At 33.9% G+C, this 24,006-nt stretch overlaps 2 protein-coding genes across 4 annotated transcripts in view; one reads left to right on the top strand and one right to left on the bottom strand.

The window, feature by feature from the left end:
• Positions 1 to 5,362, bottom strand: part of LOC106126383 (homeobox protein araucan) — an 83,765-nt gene extending 78,403 nt beyond the window's left edge. For both annotated transcript variants that reach the window (XM_013324016.1, XM_013324018.1), the window contains exon 1: positions 4,938 to 5,362. In XM_013324016.1, coding sequence (XP_013179470.1) covers positions 4,938 to 5,030 — 93 coding nt within the window. In that variant the 5' untranslated portion in view covers positions 5,031 to 5,362. The remainder of the gene's footprint in view (positions 1 to 4,937) is intronic.
• A 5,123-nt stretch (positions 5,363 to 10,485) lies between these two features.
• Positions 10,486 to 24,006, top strand: part of LOC106126440 (ankyrin repeat domain family member sosondowah) — a 36,511-nt gene continuing 22,990 nt past the window's right edge. Inside the window, exons 1-4 of one of the 2 annotated variants that reach the window (XM_013324117.1) lie at positions 10,486 to 10,668; positions 10,744 to 11,366; positions 20,556 to 20,582; positions 20,671 to 20,787. In XM_013324117.1, coding sequence (XP_013179571.1) covers positions 10,539 to 10,668; positions 10,744 to 11,366; positions 20,556 to 20,582; positions 20,671 to 20,787 — 897 coding nt within the window. In that variant the 5' untranslated portion in view covers positions 10,486 to 10,538. Of the gene's footprint in view, positions 10,669 to 10,743; positions 11,367 to 20,555; positions 20,583 to 20,658; positions 20,788 to 24,006 lie in introns of both variants that reach the window. The other variant, XM_013324116.1, reaches the window with a different exon arrangement.

Raw genomic sequence — 24,006 nt, 5'->3', positions numbered from 1 at the left:
TACAACGGACCACGTTTGCAGTGCAGCTTCGCCTTAACATTTTATGAAATCCTGATAAGAGTATTAAAATTAAATAAGCTAATAAATTTATTACCTCTAATATGTCAGATACTTTTTACAAAAAGTAAAAATAGTTCCAGCCAATTCGGAGGTTACCCGTTATAAAGGTGGACAGGCAGAAAGACCAAAGACCAAAGATTTTATTTTTTTATAATATTTTTGTTATATTATAAATATCACAAATAAATCAGGTGCATGAAATGTGCCAGTAATTTAAAAAAAACAATGACGAATTAAATGAAAAATTCATGAAATATGAAAATTGTATTATCATATTCCCGACAATCGAGTTTTATTTATCTGATTAGATCTTGCTACTTTTAGTGCCATCGTTGCATAACTTTCTGCATCAATTACTTATTCCAGTTGTCGTCCAGTGCCCACAAAGTAGGTGAGGACATCTCAACAGATTTTTATTTTTAAATTTTTCGTTACCTAATCATTTCTATATTAAAAAAGAAACAATATCTGTTTCCCTATGCGTTTCTAAACCTCACAAACAATATTTTCATGATTTTTTAGTAGAGTTAAGACGCCAAAGAAAATTCGTGCCCTTAAGAAATTTAAGAAAAAACCTTAAGAAATTAAAAAAAAAATTGTTTGTTCTTTTAACATTGGCTTGATTGATACTGCCTACTGTAAATGGACAGGCTATAAGAAGTGGTATTTTGTGCCTATTTTCGCCATTTTCGCGCTGACGGTAGCGATCTACTGCAGTGACAATACTTCAAACTAATATTAGATATAAAATAAACACTCACATCAAAAGAGGCATTTAAATTGTAACGAACCAGAAGCTGTCATATCAAACCTTTATAGAGATGACAGGTTGGGTCATAATTTGTTTTCTGATTTTCACATAAATTACGTTTTTATACGACTAATTACTTTATTAACTTATGCATAATTTTATAATTTTAATTTTATATTATTTTATATATATATATTTAATTCTTATAATGCAATTGTAAGAAAAAAAATTCACAGTATGTGAAATGTCATTCTATAAAAAAAATTACATTGCACTTCATTACTGAGTTTTATTATAAATCAGAAAATAAACTGTTTGATTAAAACCACATCGCAATTATATTACGTACGTGGATTTTATGGTCGATGTGTTCCAATATTGCCTAAGGCTGTTTGTTCGTAATGGCTAATGGAGTTTGTGCATTTTAATTACAAATTGATGTCTGCTTTCAGTAGTGTGCAATTTTACTGATTGTTTATACACATACGTACCTATTATCGACTATTAAACATTTAATTCCCAGTAGCTATTTACAGCTACTTTGAATGATCCTTTAATTAACTTTTTATTGACCTCTCTGTATTATAGTGCTATTGTTTTTTAAAATTATTAGTCAACTCTTCTCTTTACGGACAGCACTTTTCGTTTTTCTTATCTAATATAGAAATCACAATATAAAATTCTTGTGTCACAATGTTTGATGGATTTTTATGAAATTTTGTATGCATATTCAATAGATCTGAGAATCGGCTATTATCTATTTCTGATCCCGCACAGACATAGTCGCGGGAGGATTCTAGTTATCACAATTTCTTATTTGTTGATAGATATATCGTTAAAGCCCGAGAACTGTTCAGTAAGGTAAAGGTGCGTAGACAAAACAGAATCGTACAGTTTAACTAACGATTCAGATTTTGTCTAGCCACGTACGATTTAACAGAACCGTCGTCGGTCTGTGACAGAAAACACTGGCCCAATCCGTTAAGGGAGAGCCATACACAAGAAATTGATCGATTGAAAATCCAATTTTATAATATTTTGTTAACATGTCTGTCGGGTAATCTTCGAAACGGTTGGACCTATTTTGACGGGATTTTTGGTGAAAAGTAGCTGATATGTGCGGGAGTGATATAGGATATTTTTTTTTATTTCATACTAACAAAGTTACGGGCTAGCGCTAGTTTCAAATAAAATATAAGATAAGCTTAATTCTATTGTAATAAAATAATAGCGTACGTGCATCAGACATCCAAGACAATAGTAATACTGTGGGGAATACAATCTTGCACTGCACACCCTATGATATACAAGATTTAATTTACTGAAATGGAAAATTCCATTGTTTTAGTTAAATCTGAATGTAGTTAATAACCATCTAAAATTTGTAAGATATTTGTATATATTTGGTATAAATATAATACTCAAAAGACCTAAAATCTCCTTCCCCTTCTAATTTTCAGTCCGTACTTTGATGTGGTCAGTTTAATTTGTAAATCTCTTTCACTTCGCGCTATACTCTACAACATCTGAAACTTGACAGTTCCCCACGAAAATAAACCTAAATTGTTCAGAAAATACTTGGTTTGCTTTAACATTTGTTTGTTTTTTTTTAATGTTTTTGATTGCTTACATTAAGCATTTTGCGCTAATGTTGACTATGAGGTTATCTAATCTAGAAAACGCCAATTTAACAGATGTTACACTATACCATGTGGCTTACTATAGTCAGCAAATTGAAATCAGATAGTAGTATTTATAATGCTGGTCATAATGGATTACTTCGATGTACTATTTGGGAATCACTTAACATAAGCAAATAGTCATTATTATTCTTACTATCAGAATATTGAATTATTAAAAAAGTAGGGTAACATCCCGGACTCAGGATAAGGAATAACTTTCAAGTTTAAAACTCATTTTATCAATAAATTAACCGAAAATGTAAGTATACTAAAGTATACTCATTTAATAAACATTAAGAAACGCTTAAATTTTGACTAGGATTTTTTTTGAGAATATGATCAGTGATGTGAAATAATGTAACAGATGAGATTCGTATTCTAATAGAATATGAAATGGAATTAAAATATTTTAAATTTAAAAAAAAAAACTTTTTGCCAACACGATGACAATGTTTATAGATTACCAAGTATTGGTCACTTTGTGTGAATTTCGGTGTTAGCCTTAGCAATTGTTCTCATCAGAACAGAATTGTTTTCAGAACTGGGCACTGTAAATGTACTTTTCAGAAAAGAAAAATATTCTACGACGTTACGAGAAATGAAAAATAAATCTTCAAAATTTCTTTAAATTTGAATATTTAGTATTAAGGTTTAATTAGATTATATAGGTACATCAAAAGTTCTAATACTTTTATCGTCAATACAAAAATGTGACTACAACAAGACACCTTGTTGATGTCACAGATACTCCCATAAAGTCTCCCCTGGGTGACTTTGTGAATTTCGTGAAACTTGGTGAAATGTTTAGACCCACCTGTGCTATTTGTTCACAAAACTTCTCGCCGCTCGACACAAGAGTTTGTGTAGGAAATTAGCCAGGTGTGTTATAAACTACAACTATTAAAACTAATAGCTCTTTAATTATTACACCGTGTATTAAAAAAATAAGAATAGACAAGACATTAGAACTGAGTACATCCTCCCTTAAATGCTAATTGATAAGAATATTCCAATATTTAAATTGACAATGTACTCAATGTTTTATCAGTATTCGGAATGAACGGCAAGGGATGTTTATGGCGATTCCTGTGGTAAGTTTGGACTGTAGTCAATCGATGTTAGGAATCATCAAACCGTCCAGTAAAGTTAATTAAGTAATTTTTGGCGTGAAGTGGAAGCAATTCCGCGTTTCGTCTGATGAATGTGCGTCCCAGAGGCCTAATTTAATCATCTTTCCCCTCCCACCCTTTTTCTTATATGGAAAGGATGGGAAGTGGAAGTAGACTTTCCGGATGAGAGGATGCATAGAAGGGGAAAACATTTTCTTTCTGTGCATCCTCTCCTCCGTCGATTAAAGGTAGGCAACGCATATGCAATTGGTTATGTCTATGGGCAACGGTCAGTTCGCTATTTCAGCGATTTTAAGTGGCCGCTCGCTCGCTTGCCACCTTACGACATAAAAAAGACCTTTATTTATTCTCGTCTGTTCGTTCATATTGCTTACTTATGAGCCTGAAACATTCTATAAAAAAATACCAATAGAAATGCTATGTAAATCAAACGTATCCTAGGGGAACCGTATACATATTCGAGATAATAGATAGCCTATCTGTTCATCCAGACCGGGTTCTACATCTGTACTAAATCATCAAGATCGCCTTCGCCGTTCTGGAGATACATAATAACATACATCCATCCAAAAAACCATCCATCCAAATATTCCCATTTACAATATTAGTAACATTAAATGTATAATTCTAGAAAAACGTATAATCAATGCAATGAAACATATATTTATCTTCAAATGCTTTAGTTATGAATGTCATTAACAAAAGCACTCTTGCAGGGAGATGACGTCATGAATAAACAATTGTAAAATCTTTTTGTGCTGCCCATTTATCCTGATGCATAAATTTAATACCATAAAATGTATTCTGGTTTTTTTTTATCTTATGAATACCTTGTAAGAAGATAATGGATCAGATAAATAATTAAATTCATTGCATTATAAAATTATATTTGCGTCTTCATCAGTAAAAAGATAATGCATTTGTGCACGTCATACAATTATTATTTTCATATAATGTATGTATATTATGTGCGTCAAGTTATTTTTAACATAAAACTGATTTCGTACATGCATGCTCTTTTGTTTTAGTTTTTCTGGCTTAAAATTATCGCGAAAAACTTAAAAAATGCGGATATATATCTGACGTACTTATAAAAATATATAATAGCTTAATTAATTATTTTTTATATTATCTAATATTAGTGTACGATACACAGGCTCTGCTCTGTGATGTGTACATAGATTTCATGTGTTGTGCATAAGTTATCAGATTTTTTTAATGGAAAAGTTGTAAAGTGCTTATGAGAATAGATGTTTCGTACATGTATTAATTACGGGTGAAATGTATGGTGATAGTAAAACAAGTAAAACTTACATCTTGTTGATTAAAGAAGTCTTCTTGGGCCTCCTCGTTCGAACAGCCCATGTCTTGTAGCAAAGGAGTCACGTGTCGCTCCCAGTCATCCATTTTTTTCGAATCAACACCTAACCTGAGGTACTCGAACCGAAAATCACAACTTAATCTTCACAAGCAAGGGTTTATTGGCTGCCACTGATTATCTTTGGTGAGTTGCGAGTCGACATTTCGCGCCAAACGGAGCGCACTTTTTATTTGAAAGTGGCGGGAAGAGGAGTCGTCAACGACTTCGGCTGTCACTGAGACGAACGAGCGGGAAAAAACGGCAGCGGCCTATCACGTGCCACTGGTGCGGGCACGAAAGGCACGCACTGGGAAAAGTCGGTGTAAACAGCGCGAGCCTAGTCAGTGTGGCGAGGCGCGGGTTCCCGGCCGCCCGTCGACGCGACCGGAACAGGAGTGTGCTGCGGCTCGCGAGGCCGCACGCCCTCGCTGCCGCCCTCCCGCTCGCACTCACGCCGCCCGCCTACCCGCGTCCCTCTCTCGCGACTCGGCGTCGTACGCCTACCATGGGCGGCCGCGATTTCCCGCCGACCGACTGTCCGCAACATGGCCGTAGGTATCTACGTCGCCATCCACTTACCACTGTCTAACTGGACTGGTCCATCATCAACTAGATCTTGCAAAAAAAAAACTTTTGTACATATATTACATAAAAAATATTTTTGGGTCGTCTTTGCTTCATTTAATTTAAAAAGTTGGAAAACACAAAAATTAACAATTTTTTCAATAAGCCTTCTTCAAAATTACACCAACAAAAACATTTTCACGATCAATTGAATAGATATAAAAGTTGAAATACACATAACATATCTAAGTATCTAAAAAGGATAGTTACAGGAGTTAGCAAGATAATTATAATGAATTAGCAAGATCCAAAAAATCTACAACAATAAAATAAAAATTCTACTACCAAATGATATCAACAGAGGTCATGTAAATCTGTTTCATTACTTAAATGTAATATAACTTGATATACATACACAATCAGAGTGAAATAGAACTAACGTTGTTAACAAGTATAACAATCTAAGTTAGTTAAATATTCTTCGTACAGGGTGAACAGTCCTGAATCTAAAATGGAAATGCAATAATACAGCGAACTAGAGCAAACTTTCATCTCTGCTGTGAGGTTGTTTAAATGTTACATACATTTTCCTCTTACAGGAGACACTAGCAGAGTTTTACTGGAAATTTGTTTCAATGTAAGTGTTAAATAAATTATTGTAAAATAAAGTTGGAATTATAAAAAACAAAATATTATTAAAATTCTAAGTTGATACTAGTGAAATGATTGATAAGTATTTTCTTTTTAATAATAAATCATAATCAAAAATATATGTAAGTAACAATACGAAAATTATCAACATACTTTATACTAAATATATAACACATAACAATACATAACCGTATGTTTGTACCTTATAAAATAATCAAGAAAACTCGGTGTAAAAAAATTGGTAAATTTTCATAAGAAAAGGAACAATTGTCTTTGTCAAAGCGCTAACTAACGATACAATTTTTTTTAAATACTTCACCCGCGAACTCTAAATGTTGTAGCAAAATAATTTCACAGATACTGGTTTTTTAGTCTAAAAATGCTGTAGAAAAAATAAACTTATTTTGTATAAAATCATTAAATAATTATACTTTAACCGCAATAAATATGTAATGTTCGTTTAAAATTTTGAATTCCCTGTGGTTTATGTCGTGCAGATATAACTAAAGCAAGTTCGGTCATTATTAAAAGCGAAGCGAGTAACATAGTTAAACACTTTCAGCGAACGGAGTTTGTGAAGAACGTACAAGCGGCCAATTAAAAGTTAAATGTCTAATTCTTGTTAGACGCGGGAAGTCTGCAACTAGTAGGTTAGGTTGTGAAACGAAAGTTTGCCACGTTTCGCCCGATAGGTATGACATGGGTGGCTTCAATTATTATTATCTTGTCTAAACGAAGGAAAAGTCATTTTTCAAACAAGCAAATTCTTTACTTTATCCTTCACATGGCTAATAGCTATTAAAACATGAAATGTTTTAAAGTTTTCCCTTTAAAACCTAATGTAAAAAATATAGAGGCTGCCATACAAGGATTATTTTTCTTTTTTTTGTGAGACGAAGGAAAACTTGTGGCTTGGACGCCGAAGTGATCATCGACCCTTAAAGACATCTACGACACTGCAGGAACCGCACACGGCTTTCGACTGAATACTTCTAAATAGTTGACGTACATTTTCATCGGTGTGAGAAAACTGCGGCCTGTGAATGGTGAAAATTAACTACTGATCCTATGTGGACCAGTGTATGGCAGCCTAAACATGTCAAAAGCTATGGTGCAATCCTGTCCTAACCGCATAAAGTAAGGCATTTGCACAGACTTGCAATCTGCAGGTCCTGGGTTCGAATCCCGCCATGTACCAATGTGTTTTACTATTTCCGATTTACATATATACATTTATCCGACATTCTTACGGTTAAGGAAAACATCATGATGCAACCTGCACATATCTGAGAAGAGATTTAAAAATATGTGTGAAGTCAACCAACCCGCACTGTGCCAGTGTGGTTAACTATGGCCTAATCACTCCTGGCTTAGGGTAGGCTCCGAGCCCCTCGATGGGGACGTATAGTGAGCTGATGATATATATAGATCTAGACTTTTAGGGTAAATTCTATATTCTTAGATAAAAGGAATGACAAAACAGATCAATAAGTTATCGCATGCATGTTTAAGTGTAATATTAAGGTATATTCATTGTAATTAGCACAGTCGATGAAAAATTTTATTAAATGTAATATTATAAGTAACTTAATAAACATTAGATGAGTTCATTACCTCTGCTGAATAATCGTTAGCATTTTAATAAAGGTTTCAAATTTTTCCGTCGATCCGTGCAACTATCGCCCTGATAGTGTTTCGTTACAAACTCGGCTTCAAATTACTTTTTATGTTTACTTTGCTAAATGCCTAGAAATTATCTAGGTTGGAACCGACTCATCCAAATAATGGAACGTTAGCATTAACATTTAGGCAATTCATTCTACTCACGAGACTTAGACTTATAATTATGCAATTTCTTTCTTTTGTTTTACTAACATTTTAAGGTAATAATTGTTAATAGTCTTTAATTAATTGTGAATTCCAGTCCACACAACTTACAGCGATGTAATGATTGAAAAAGGGTCCTTGATTTTTTTTTATAAGAGAAGGGGGCAAACGACCGTCGGGAACACCGAGGTGATCAACGACACCCATGGACATCTGCAACACCAGAGGAACTGTAGATGCGTTGCCGGCCTTAATGGAAGATAAACAATTATGTACTTAAATAATGCATTGCTTGATCCCTCAACATGGCGACTGCGATATGATCACATACAATTGCGCTGGTGTTTATAACTGTGGGTAATTCTATAGTTTACTAGTATTATAAATACGAAAGTTTAGATGAATAGATGGATGGATGGATGTTTGTTAGAAGGTAACTCCAGAATGGATGCATGGATCTCGCTGAAATTTGTCATGAGTGTAGAACACAGAGGCTACTAAGGTTTTTTTTTTAATTCCGCGATAACGGATCGCGGGCGACAGCTATTCGAAAATTAATCAAAACGCAGGAGAATTGGTGAAAATCTGTATAACCATATCAGCACCAGTGCGCTTTCCTTTTATTTTGTCTTTTCCTTTAACCGTAGGTTTACACTGCAGAAACAATTATCAAACAACGTTTTATATTCTTAATTTTACCAAGAAAAAAACTGATGGCTATAATTCGATGTATTCTCACGGTAATTCGGTGATCCTAAATTTTCATGGCATTCCAACAATGTATTATATGTTACATATAATTTGAACAAGTACATAAAACAATCAGTAATATGTTAACGTAAGGAATGTGATACATGCATAGTAATAAGACAATGTTTTCTATGTACCTCATTGTGTAATATAAACAAACACGTGTAGCGGATTCTTTGAATAGTATTACGCGGTAGCAAATTGTGAGTGGTTATTGATACTGCCAAGTAGCCAGACAGGTGGAGAATATTTTCATGTAACTATATAAAATATTTTTTAAGCACTCGACTTGTAATCTGCAAGTCCTGGGTTCGAAACCCGCCATGTACCAATGTGTTTTTCGATTTACATATGTATATTTATCCGACGTTCTTACGGTGGAGAAAAACACCGTGATGCAACCTGCACATATTTGCGAAGAAATTCAAAGATATGTGTGAAGTCAACCAACCCGCAATGGGCCAGCGTGGTTGACTATGGCCTAGTCACCAATTGTAGTTAAGTTATTAATAAATTTTAAACAGTAGCTATATAATTAAAGGTCAAGAACTTTTACTCGATATTTGATTTCCGCTAAGGTTCCAAGTCTAAATTAGAGCAAAACCCAAGTTCAATTAGTATTGTAAAAAAATGTTACCGAGCTTAAGTTATAATATTAAAAGGAAATTAAGCGACAATTTTTTTGCAAAAAGTGCAATTAAAAAACCAGTCGTTTCATTGCTGCTACCTACACTTTTATATCAACTAGTTGTCGCCAGCGACTCCTTCCGCGCGGTATTAGAAAAAAACATAAGTAAGTAGCCTGTGTGTTCTTCCAGAAAAATTCATCGAATTCCATTGAACCGTTCTGGTGACACTTTCTAACATCGATCCTTTCATCCATACATCCAAACTTTTGCTTTTATTATATTAGTAAAATTTTAAATAGTAACGATAATTCATATAAATACCTACAAACCAACATAAAAATGAAGACTAGCAACGTTTTCAACATTTATTGATTGCACTTGTACAATAACAGTTATGAAAGTTTCATAAAGGATTCTCTCTGACGGTCTACAATCCAATTTCGCTGTTAAGGAAATTGTTCTTCAACGAAAACGTCAGTCACATCACATCGCTCACAGTCGCCAGTTTCAAGTACGTCACTACTTCTATGTTTGTTTTTTCTATTTTGCGAGAATATTGAAAATCAAAGTACTTTTCCATTGAAAGATTGAAACATTAAAATGTTCTTCTTGATTCAAAAAGCTAGTAAATTAGAACAAAATGCGAGTAAACTTTATTTTACACGTGTTACGTGTTATCTTATTGTACCCACTCCCCCTACGTCATTTTTTTCGGAGCCCCTACCCCATCGAGGCCCATTGCGTGTCGTAGTATCGAAGGCTATATTGATTACGAATATAAATGTTTTTTTGAGGTATTTTATTACCGAATAAACTAGTGCTTGACCACAAACCCACTTCTTGATAAACGGCTATGTGATCGAAAGATGGTACGCTCTAGTAAATACTATCTTCTATGTTATTCTATTCTAACAAAAAATAAATGTAAATCAATTTTTTTACAATACTGTAATTGTCGCAAATGGTCCGCTCTGGCATAAAAATAAAATAGGTACGTTGCATATACATAATTGTGCGTATAGAGGAACGTTTTACGCAGTACAAAAGTTCGTATGTCAAATTAACCTCAGCTGTCAAACTTTTAGGCGGACTGCAAAACAGAATACGTGAATAAGAATTAAGAAATAAAACACAATGTCGACGCCGCCAACCGAATTAAATTTTGATGAAATACTGAAATTCATGTTAGCTCACAATGGCAAAGTGACAAACTTTGAGTTAGTTAAACATTTTAAAATGTTTTTGATGAATCCAGATATGCGAGGTGAGTAAAAGTTTACGAAAGTGTTTTGTTTGGAAAGTGTTTTTGTTTACTTATCGCAAAATTGGTTATTTGTAGATGAAGCAAGAAATACTTTTAAAAAACATGTGAATACTTTGGCTATTATGAAAAATCAAAACAACGAGAAATGGTTGATTCTAAAGAAAAAATATATGCCGGTTAAAGACGGTGACGATGTCTGTGAAAATAAAGTATCGGAACCACTTTCTAATGTCACGCCTACTGAAAGCGTCACAGAGGCCACTGTTTCAGAATCAATAATAAATGAACCTCCACCCCCACTTCAACTTAATCAAGATTTTGATATTTCAACAAACATAATTCAAGATAACAATTCGACTGATCAAAATAGCCCTGAAATGCCAAAAAGTGACTCCAAAGAGAGTTTATTTGCATCAACTGAAGATATTCCTCCTAAAGTTCATCCACGAAGGAAAGCAAGTGAAAAATTAGAGAAACGATCAAGCCTAGTGTCAGATAGTGGGTCTCGGAACTCAATTCCGAACCATGATGTATCAGACCTTAATGATACCCCATCTCCATCACTCTCCTCTTCAAGAAGTGAAAGTATGTTGGTGGATAATGAACAAAAAATATCTGTAAAGGAAAGGAAGCAAATGTTCAACAGGATGGCTTCGGAGAGTGATGTACCGAAACATAAAATAGGATTCAATAATTCGGTGAGTGAATTTTTCAACAAATTATTTTTTTTACACATTAACTATAACAATGCCAGGGCTGAAATCTGTCTGATGTATGAATTTCCGCAATTGATATTGGGATATACTTTTACAAAACTCTAATAAGATGTATGTTGCAAAATATTGCCCTTAAGGTGGTTATCCACTAGGAGTGTAATGTAATTTGCTTATAGAGGTTTTCCACTAGAATCAAGTGTACAATAATGACATAAAAGATATTGTGTCTTTTTCTTACAAAGTGGTCTAAGGTTTTTGTTTTAAGTTTTTTCACAGCGTAAACTTAATAAAATGAAAAGCATGTTTGACGTTTGAAAAATGTTTGCCTGAGAATTAATTTAATAATTCCTAGGAAATGTTTGAATATTCTAAAAGAATTAAGACTTAATAATTGAAAACAAGTCAATATAATTTTTTTGTTTTGATAATGAGTTTCTTCATAGACAAAACCCTGATAAAAAACAATTGTTAATTACATATAGCATTGTTATTGCTTTTTTGATATGACTGAGAGGTTGTACCTCTTTCAAATATTTTGTACATACATTTTTCTACAGGGGCGACCAACATTGTAAACTCATGGGTTGTTTTAACATTTGCCGAGAAACACTTTGTTTTTTATTCTATGAAATTTGGTAATACTGTAATTTGTTCTTAAGTGTACACATTAAGTTAAGTGATATTTAACTGGAATAAATAACAATTAGTAATAACTGCAATTTGTAGAGGTTAACCAGTTATTTAAATGTCATTATTCACCTGCCAATTTATTCAATAATTTACTAAAATGAAGTCATTATTTTAGTACATTGAATTTATAATTTTGATATTTTGTTATTATACTAGCGACACAACTTGGTTTCACCTGCTTAACAAGACATTTGACATTGGCATCTTTTATCCCTAATACAGTTTTATCCTGTGCTACTGATTCACTAAACTGTGAGTTATAGCATTTAGACAGTGCGGTTATTAATTGAATTTTCACACTGAGGCGGTACAGTACTGGTTTGGCAATGAACATGCAATTAACACTAGCAATACTGAATGTGTACTGGTGTTCTTCGTAATTCTGCCCTTGTGTGAAATACTGTTGTTATTTAACAGTAGACCTTCATTGCAGTGAGACTTGTATTAATACACATCATATTGTGGTTTTGTCAGGATATATATAAAACCAATTTTGTTATAGATGAAAAAATAACATGACAGCTACCGTACAAAGAGGATCTTGTGACAGTTTTTGACTTTGACAGGGGGCTCTAGTGAGTTGTGATTATTAAGGTTACTTATACCCATAGATTCAGATGTCATTGTTGATCTATATTGCCATTGCTTTTCTTTTATTAGATACAATATAGACTATTTTATGTATTGGAACAACAGTAGAATACTAAGTTTAGGTATATTTGCGTGTGTTATTTATGAAAAAAAATATATATTAATATAACTATTAAGTTGAAATTGTTTATAAGTAGTTCTTATAAACAGTTAAAAGTCACTTCAAACAAATAATCAACTAAAATATTATAACATAATTTATTTCATATCAACATAATCAAATATTATGTTTTACAACGCAAAAGACTTAATTATAAGACAGTCGTTGTTCAAGGAAAACCAATAGTAATTTGATACTATTTAAATATATAATATTTATTACACTAATAAATATATAGCAATCAAGTGTCAGTCGTAAAATTTAACTTTAATAAGCACCTGCTTTAAACTAGACATCGGGTAGTTAGAGAATGTTTAATTTTATTAAATAGAAATGTGTATAATCTAGGACATTTATTTACTACCTATTTTAGTGACATTATATGACACAGTGGAATTAGGTTATAGCTCTTATTATATGGTGACAGTCTGTTATACGATACTCAATTATAAGTGGGAAGCGAATTAAATTCTCTGACTACATTAAACGTAGACCGCAATAATTAAAGCAACGCAGTTAACACACTATTCACGACGTTTACCGAGTCAAAATATTTATAGGGCAGGTGCAACGGTTGCAACCGGCGTGGCGTGGTCCCGAAAATTTTTATAATTAGCTGACCGTTCAAAGTAATAATTACGTAAGTAAATACAATTCACGACGGTATGAGAAACAAGCGTCATAATTAAAGTGCGATTAGAGAGGGGTGTACGTTGTTTTTACGTTGTCGAACAACTCCGGCGACGATGTCTAAGTGTTGGTAATTTGTACAAGACGTTAACAATGTAAGGCGTGCCGCGTTATTATAAATTTTACAATGTATTCTGATATTTCAGATTTAGAACTTGATGGGATTGTTTAATTATGATTTTTTTAATGTTACTTGTTTTTGCTTTTATACAGCCAGTACATTGGTTTCAACATCTACTAAATTTATTCTTTCTCTGTACAATTATGAGATTAGATGGGCCAAGTTTTTAAAAATAATTTTTTTCTTTTAATATGTAATTTAAATAGCGTAAGGTTGAAGTAGACAATTAAATCTTCGCTTGACACATTTTCTGGACGTGTATAGTTTCAGTCTGTTACATTTAGGTTATTTTGGACATTTGCTCTTCAGCAAAGATGAATCCTACGTTTTATCTGTTATAACTAAGATTGATTAGTTTGTTATCAGTGAACATTTTGCTTTCCATTGTAATATACTGATATTACAGACAATTTTTAGTATAAATATCTTAGTGAAAATTGTTCGGCCATTAATTATACGTTGTTTATTTAAACCACGCTCTAACCGGAAATGTTAAGTATATCATAATTTAATCCGTCACATTTTTATCGCTTGGAAATTAACAGTCTATTGAGTCACCACGACGGTTATAACGCCTTTGTTAACGTTGACAGGGCGGTCGCATCATCAAGAGCCTTTAAATATTATACTATCTTGATAAAACTCACTTCAAATAATATTCAAAAGCAAAGCGAGTGGAAAGGCCAACTATAAATTAGTAAAATAAAACTATGAATTCCGTTATCTGGTCTAATAAAACTCCTTTGAATATTAAAATGTTGCTTTGAGGCTCGGGTAAAAGTTTCCTACCCGTCCACACCTGGCGCGTCTAATTGAATTGTAAAACCTTCGTCATGACCCTTTGGCGGTCAAATCGACGTACAATCTGATTATTATCGATAATCATTTTTCGTAATCGCGCCGGGATACTGAGACGGAAAGGGAAATTGCTAATATCCTTGTAAAACATCCTAATAGGCCATAAACGATGCGTGGATTAATTTTTAAAAACCCAATAATGTAATATCTTTAAAAGCATTATTCTAGCGTCTCCTAATAATCAGCTTCACTACACCCAACGGGCACATTAAAAATAACCTATGAGGCATGTTTGTTGCGGGAGAAAAATTTTATACAATAAATAATTTGGGACTCTTGCGAACGGGACAACCCCAACGAGGGTAGTCTACAACACGAACAACAAAAGCTCCTAATGACAAATATTAGGCTGCGACGCATACGCCTCCACGTGCCTAATGGACTTTACAATTGCTTTATACCACGTACGGCACATTGTAGCCTATTAACAGCACGGGAGCTTTTACATTAACCCCGTTGTAAAGGCATGTATATCGTTGTACTGTATCACTGATTTTTGAACGTCAGACACGTTAAAATATTTATATAAATGTAATGTAGGATCATCAATATTAAAGTGTCAATAGCGATCAGATTGTCGACAGTGTCGATACGAGTGCGGGCTTTGATAAATCAATATGAATAGTTAACATCACGCCAGCGTGAACAATTAGTGCAGCACTTACAAGTCTTCAAACACGTTTGACACGCGTTACAGTTATATAGAAATTCACTTACTCGCTCGCCGCGGAAGCTAATAAATTATAAACGACCAATCCGTCTCTCACTAATATGCCACATTGCCACCCGTCCGGGCGCGATCCTGACACATAAATCAACACTGAAATAGACCGACGACGCCCGCTTCCGCTCGTCATTTAAAATACTTTCAAAAAAATTAATCTACAAAGATTTTATGAAGTGTATTCCTTTTCGATTGCACCATAAAAGGGATACTTGGACTTCAAGCAACTTCAACGTCAAATTTCGGCATCCGGTTCTTTTGAAGAAAAACAGATTATTGAGATGATATTGTCTTACACATTTCTACAAATAAGATTAGAAAAATCATAAACCCCTTTCATTCAAAAGGCATTAAACTTATAAAGTTATTTATTTTATCAATTGTACGTTTTATAAAATCTATGAGTCTTATTGCTTGTATGCAGATGGTTTGTTTACCAACTAAAAATCATCAGTGTATAACTAACAATAATTGCATACAATATTCATGTTAACCAGTCGGGAATTCAGTTTGACTTTATTAAATAGCCTGTCGGGAGTGGTGCGGCTCGCCGACCCGTCGTCCCGGCGCACCGGCAACGTGGTACGAAACCGTACGAGTCAATATTAGCATCATTATTCATGGTGCATATCGTATTGTATACGTCCTCGTGACTCGTGGTCGATTGTCCCTTGACGACCGGTGTCGTGTCCAAACCGCACGTGAGCTATTAAAGCTCGAAACGAGGCCATTCGTGCGTTTAGGCGCCCACGTTGCCCGTGTTCGTCTTATTTTGTTTTTTTTTTAATTCCAACCACCTGCTAATTATTCCTTTGATTTCGTGTGATATTCATTTCCGCATTAGGCGCCATAAACGCGTCCTCGTTTCAACGAATTCTGTTTGTATCCTTATTCTTCTTAAATAATAAGATCTTTGCTCCCTCGGATAGTTTATTGTCGCGTTTTAAAGATTCTCCTAAGTAAGTGATAAACGCGAAATTCAATTCGTTTTTATTGGCTAAGCACTCAGTAAACGTTTTATTGCCTCCGCCATCTCATTTTTTGTTTAAGTTTACTTACATCCGTTATTAAAAGCTCAAAGGTTTTCGCCTCAATGAGCTTGTATGGTTCGTTGACAAATTACCTTTTGACGGATTGCTCACTCTTAGCTCTGAACTCTGTTTGCTGTGCATCAATTTGTATTCGTTTTATTAATTCTTCTTCACAGTTATCACATGTTTTTCACATTGATTTCATCGCGTTTTATTTAATTATGAAAAGATGGTACGCCCTAGCATAGTAAATGGCTATACACCCTACTTTTTAAGGCACCCACATCAGACTTGGATGAAAAAACTGCCACTGGCATTTGTTCCAATTCAAATGTTGTAATTTGAATACTATCTAATGTTCACAACAAATTCTCTTCCAAATATGTAGAAGCTAAAGTTAAAGGATTTCTCTTAACGTGTCAAAGTTAAGACCACATTTAATTGCGTGGGCCGGTCGTGAAGTAGAAATTGTTCGTGTTTACGGCTAGCCTTTTGTCTTAATGGGGTACGCCGCAAATGACTCTATTTATTTGCAGTATTAATTCTATTATGAACTAACTGTTGCTGGCGCTTTTGTTTTTGGATCAAATTTGTTTTTTTTTTGTAAAGGTTTTGTCTGCGTCTGTAAAGGTTATGTTAGTATAGACAAATATACACTACCATACTTTTCTTATTAGATGATATAAACTCTCTCCAATAGGAACTTGTAAAATGCCTGGTGATTATTTCATCAACAAAAATTAACTTATCCTTGAAAAAAACATATTTTTAACAATGCTGTGCGTGTGCCTTACGGTGAGTTTCTGATTATATTATAAAATATCTGTTAAAAACAATTTTTTATCTTTGTTCTGTCAATGATAAAAGACAGGGATGACGATATGTTTTATATAGAGATTTTGGTATCACAAAACTTTTAGCCAATTAGTCATTCAATTTAATTTTAATTCTAAGGTAGTCGTAGTAGTATTGTCTTGTTTCATCGTATTAATATGAAAGAAATAAGCAACAAAGCAACGTGGAAATTAATTTAATTGAAATTCTGTAAATTGTTTTATATATCTTAAGGTAAAATAACCTTTGTAAAAGTATACTTATTTTGTGAATTATTATATTCTAGTAGAATATATTTAATATCAGAAGCTCTTAAATAGAAATACATTGTTCATCTCGATGTCCCTAAGGCGTATACCAAATACAATGAATCTTTCTATTATTAATTGGGATTATAACGCCCTTGGCACTCCCTTATTTGAATTAAGTTCATCATCCGGCTACCAAGATACAGGTCGAAAATCCATGAAAATTCTTTTCTGACATTTATACAAATAAAATTAAAATAACTAAGTGAATTTTTTACAGAACGTTGCAGTGTATTTTTACAATAGGTATTAACAAAAACTTCCTAATTGCTTCAGTATTGGATTCTTGATTAGGTTGATAAGATCAATGAAAGCGTGTATTTGCTTTATGCCTATGTTCAAAGTAACACATGAGAAACGCTCATTTATCTGAACGTTCAGTGTATCAATTCCTCAAAAAGTTGGCGAAAATATGAATTGTTTATTAGTACGTCATCGTAACGTTGAACAACCGTATCGTTGTTATTATGCACGATGCGGGAGATAAGTGATCACGGTCCGCTGCGAGTTGGCAGGAAAATATGACCGATTTCATTGTTCCCCGGCCGAGTACGAGCCCTGAGAATCACTTGCGGCCATCGACTGGATGCCACGATCAACGAGCCTTGTCGATCCGATGGAAAATAGGAGCGGATGAATTAGCTGTCAGCTGACGAGAGATAAAACTAAGGAGCCTTAATACGCTCCGTGGGGGTAAAACAATTGAATGTCCGTATCGAAATTTGCATCGTGTTTTTTTGCTGTTAGGTAAAAAGTGCTCGCTACTTTGTAGTACATGTACCATGGGGGATTTAATTGATATCACGAGTTATAGATGGAGGAGCACATTAAAACTAGATAGACGTTATTTGTTCTCTTCTCTGTTTAAAAAAAAAACGTAATTTACAAATTCATTGCCTAAACAAAAATTAAGGCTTTAAAATTAAGGCGTCGAATGAGATCATCGTAAGACCGTATTCTTATAAAATAAAACGTGAAATAAATCTCACGATAAATTTTATTATTTGACTTATAATGTAAGGCTTTCAAAGAGTACGGAGGACGTATGCGTCACAATGTTCCGTTGGCACTAGCGCCCAGTGCGAAGCTGACGGTGCCCGCCGGCGTCCCGGGGCGCTCGCCGGAGCCCTACGGCGACGGAGAGGCGACCGTCTCGAACACCGACTCCATTCCCTAGAAGTCACTTCGTTTACCATAAATTTAATAAGCTAGTGACACCGGCAATTGTTTTAGTCGATCGTAACTTCTTATTCGGTTAATACTCGGTATATTTATGGGATTTTTTTAATATTGAAATTTTATTTAATTACTTTTATTTCTGATCACAGATAGCTCACAACTATAATATTTTCAGTCACGATTATAAAGTGTGTCAAAGTCATTATTATATTTGTATGACAATTAGGAAAGTTCATAAAATATGTTGGAAGTACGGAAACTGGGTGAATTCGAACCACGATGCTTTTTTATTGGACTTTATATGATGTTTACACAGAGCAAGAGTTCGATGGATTCTGAGGCGGTTGTAACTGTTGCCTACAAAAGTTCACTAAATTGCATTATTCAATTAACGTTCCGCCGCATTTAGCAGATGTTATTTCCTATGGCTGCAAAGAAAGTATGGATGTATTGAAACATGGAATTCTCTGTCATGCTCCTTCGCATGTTAAGTATTAAGGTATTAATGTTCACATTGTAAGTGGTTTACCTTAAAAGTACTTTAAGAAGTACTCAAAAGAATTACTCTTTTGGTGATAGCAGCTGTTTAAAGCGACGTTTGACCATTTTCTTGAATTCCAATTTTTATTACTCGTAGCCTTTTATTTGATGTCGGAGACTCAATCGAATTTACAGTAATTAAATTGTCATAATCTTAACCATTTAAATTCTACTTGAGCGTCGCATATTTAACGGGCTCCATTACCTCGTAATAGTAGTTAAAGGAATGTCTAAAGAACGTAGTCATATAAATAATGAAGTTTTCTGAAATTGGCAAAATGAGATAATTTATACGTCAAATCAACGACTTGAGTTTTGTTCGCGTTCGCAGGAAACAGTACTATCTTATCTAAAGTTAGAATGAATTGGGTTAACACGTACATACGTTATCCATTATCTATATGGTACTATTGCTAAAATGAACGTTTTCATCTCGATAAAAGTGCTAATACGTGATAGGCGGAAAAATGCAACGGATTGAACCGAAGCATACTAATTTTACCATGCAAAAGTTTCTAATTTTGGTTGTTGACTTGAATAAAGATACTTATATTCTTATTAGAAACTCTCAAATTAATTGCATAAATTCAAATATATACATTAATGAATAAGTAACACTTTATTAGCAATTAATGGTCGATTGTCGATCCCGCGGGTTAAAAAAAGCCGGCAACGTACAAACTTAATCTTATTATTAAATCAAACACATCACATTAAGGATGTTATCTTGTCAATATCGAAGTCCCTAACAGTGAGGCCAATAGTGTAGACATAAATATGTAACGACAGGTGGTAAAGTGGTCATGCTGGGCAGCGCACGCCCAACCTATGGACTCTAAAACCAACAACCGCCAACAAATATTACGCAAATTTCAACTCTATCCGAAACAAAATAAAGTGTCTAATCACATTTCTTTATCAAAGCCTATTGCGTCCCACTAACAAACCATACAATCGCAGCGCAAGCCTGAAGACGGGAGAATTCGAATTTATTGACCATTAATTCAAAATATTATTTTCACAATATAAGTACTCATTTATTAATTTTGAAATATTAGGTTCCGATTAATTTATATGTGTCTTTAAGATATTTATTATGTATGTAAATATCGTATTTATTTATTGTCCTAATCTTTTGTTTTCATACGTTAGGTGCTCGGTTTTATTTAATAAATTGTTTGCTATCAATGACGAGCCTATGTTTAAAAAAGTCAATAAATAACGGTCGCGATTGCCTATATTCGCTTTGTTGTTTTCGCAATGTCGCATCGGTTCAATGTCGCAAAAAAACTACAATTTACCGTCAATTTTAACAAAAAGCGACAACAAAAATAATAGATCAATAACCCTTAAAAGTTTTATAGTTAAGGCAAATTATGATTAATGTTATTAAAGGAATTATTCTAATCGGTTTGTTAATGGAAATGTTGTTTCTTTGTTCGCAGAGTGTGGATGAAGGGGACAAAGTATCTGTAAGTAGAAATAAAATTATTTTGACTAATTATTTAATTTATTATGCAATTCCTTGATTCGTTTTCCTACGTGCAGTTGGATCATAAGAACGAAACCGACCCTCTGGACTCGAAACAGAAGCAGTGGATTCTATGCGCCGCACGTGGAGAATATCATTCCCTTGCAAAGATGTGTAAAGATAACCCAAAGCTCGTCAGAACCAAGGTAATGTACCTTTATATAATAACTATGTATTGTATTTTCAAACTAATGACAATTAGGTGACACACGGAATTTAAAAAAAAAAACTTTTTAAGTAGCCTATGTTTTCTTCCTTGCTGTGTTCTACATGTATGCTAAATTTAATCGAGATCCGCTGAGTCGTTCTGCAGATACCGTTTCACAAACATGCACCTAGCCATCAATTTCAACATTCGCATTCATAATATTAATAAGATATAGGCATGCATCTTATGTTGTGTGGCGTAGAATGTCACCGATAACTGCGAAAAAAAACAGTAGCCTGACCGAAGCAAGTCCGTAGAAGTTTATAACTTCTACGAAATAGCATTTTTGATATTTACATTGCTTTAACATTTTTATGACTACTAGCGCCATCTGTTACAATAATTATATGTATTTAAATTATAGTAAACGTTAAACATTTAATGTAATTCAAATATAATAAAAAAATTATATTTGAGACTTAAGATAACATAAAATCGTCTAACATTACCTCGCTTCCCTTACGTTCGTACATCTATAAGTTCTCTTTTATTTATGTAAAATTTGCTAAGTATAAATGTTTGAATATTGGAAAAAATTATAACTGTGTAATATAAATGTAAATAAATCAACGCATATTAGCAGTCTTTGAATCGTTCTCGTCACAAAAAAATTCGGACGAATTCGATGATCAACCAATGCCCACGGAATTTTACGGAAAAAAGTGATAAACGGTAACGGATGTAGCGTGCCCACATCCCCGAGTTTTTAGGCGTTAGTTAGCGCCAAGCGAGAGCACATGTCCAAAAGGTGTGCGTCTAATTGGGTCTCGGGTGCACCGCCGGCGCCGGCACCAACCCCCCGCCGCATGCTATCTTGACATATCTTACGGACGTAGTCCCTTGTTTTATTTTACGAGCCATCTCTCAGGCCCCGTCCATTTTTTCCTATCCAACTATTGTGTCTGTGCTGTTTCGGCTGTGTACTTGATATATAGACGTCATATACACTGAGCTTGATCGCCAATTCGTAATTCGTTACACTGATTTATACGTATTTCATTATTTGTTTAGGCGTCTGGTAGTAAAATTATAAAAGTAAAAACATAAGTGACCTCTTTTATAAATATTAAGTAGAATAGTATTTAAATCTGTCTATATCTGAAGTAAAGACATTGTAGGTTGTTATTTGATTAATGTGCTGTTGTCGCCCTGGATACAGATCACATTACTTTTATCGAGTGCGCAATAAAAAAGGTAATGATGGACCTCACTTTTATTGATCCGTTGTAAATCAAGGGTCGACGCAATTGGATTTGAATTTTATTGGCATCCTTTCGTGAGCATGTGAATAGTTGTTAAATGAATTTAATTAGAATTATTCGAGATTTGTCTCCTCGTCTCGTCGCTTTTTGTCTGGACGTCGTTTATAATGTAACCGCCGTTTTCTCTAGACAGATATAATTATTCACTAACGTTATATAGAATTTGTCCCCAATTAGTCCGTCACTGAGTCTATTGCATGTAACATCTGCTTTGAAATTTCGAATGGGGCATGTTTCCATTTTCTCCTATCCGCGTCGCGAGCTAATAAAGCAACAGTAAAGATTGTCCAACAATATGTAACATGTGTTAGCTACTGGTGGCTGGCTGCTTGACATTTGTCGTCTGCCTTATAAAAAATGCTTTGAAGCTTATTTTCGTTTGCCTCGCTTGCTGATAGAATTATCGATTTCGAGAAATATCTTCGTGTGGACACACACACTTAGATATTTATATGAACCTTTTTATTATGCACATCACTTGTATCTTTTAGAAATGAAATGCTTAAATATGTCATCATTGCTTCCTATCTAAAGAGCTCGATTATTTATTAATTGACAAGGGACCGCCTGCGGCGCCGCTCGTGTCCTTTTTTAATATTTCGATCTTTCCGTTGCGATTCCGATTCCTCTTTTTTTATTACATTTTTACATAAATTCCGCAAACGCTTTGAAGCATTATATACTTGATTAATTATTACGTGCTACTGAAATACAAACTAATTTTATTATTCATAGATTAACAAAAATCATTTAAGATCGAAAGCTTAAAATCTGAAATTTGTCTTGAATAAGTAAACATTTTACTTAGTTATATCAAAACTTACATTTTTTAAAACAAAAAAAAATATGTTAGAGATTTGTAATTTATCTGTTTTAAGATAAACAGTTGTGCCATTTTTTTCCGGGCCTCCTCGCCCCAATAGGTGTAGGATAACAAAATGCCTTTCTCGTATTACAAACTAAGATAATGCAATTTTAGATAAAATGAAAAAACCTTTTTCGGAACAGAGGCATGCGTCACTCTGGGGACTATCGGTTTCTATTAAATCCATCGACCCAGGTATCAATTCTATTAAACTTTGATTCTTAAAATCAAATCAATAATATTTAACTACCTACTAACGACCATGTAATTGTATTGATAAAGGTTTGCTTTGTCAATAAAAAAAGGAGTGTATACTCAGAGTTTATTATTGTTGATTTACGATTCTTCCATTTCAAACGGGGCGGACTCGGTGATCTGCCGATCCGAGTAATTAAATCGAAATCATTCGATTAATTGCTTAACGAACGATTATTTTGATGGTCAGTTATAAATGTAAGTATTGGTTAGTGCCTATAACTTGTATAAGTAAATCAAGATACTTTATGTTAATCGGTATATTTAATATTTCGATTTTAGCAAATGCATCTAATATTGTGTTCTGTTAAAAAATTCCCGAATAGTCTCATTGCTGAGACAATTTCGTATTATCATTACATCAATTGGCGTATTATTGTTACAATCGAGAAGCTATCGGTAATACATTTATTAAGCTTAACTTGATATTTTTTCCTCGAAAAACTATAGAAGAAAAAATCATGTTAGACGGATTCTATGTAAAAAAAAAAATGTTCCCAAACACTCGTCTAAGATTTCGGTTGCACGCGCCATTAACGGCCGGTCGCGGTGGGTGTGTCCCTGCGGAAAGCAATTCAAATCCTGATTTATTCCTTCGAGGCCACGTCGACATCAGTCTAATTAAGACGGCGATAGTCCTTAATGATTTATAGTCATTGAGGTTTACGCGCTTATTGGCCAATTAATTGTGGTCCCGATACAAGATACATCAATAGTTGTAAAGCTGAGCGGACGTAGGCTCAATAAAATTTGTTTTAAGGAATATATATTAATT

This window comes from Papilio xuthus, unplaced genomic scaffold, assembly GCF_000836235.2.
Source record: "Papilio xuthus unplaced genomic scaffold, Pxut_1.1 DF825017.1, whole genome shotgun sequence".
Taxonomy (NCBI): domain Eukaryota; kingdom Metazoa; phylum Arthropoda; class Insecta; order Lepidoptera; family Papilionidae; genus Papilio; species Papilio xuthus.
The sequence above is the reverse complement of the archived record's forward strand: the minus strand, read 5'-3'. Positions and strand labels throughout refer to the sequence as shown.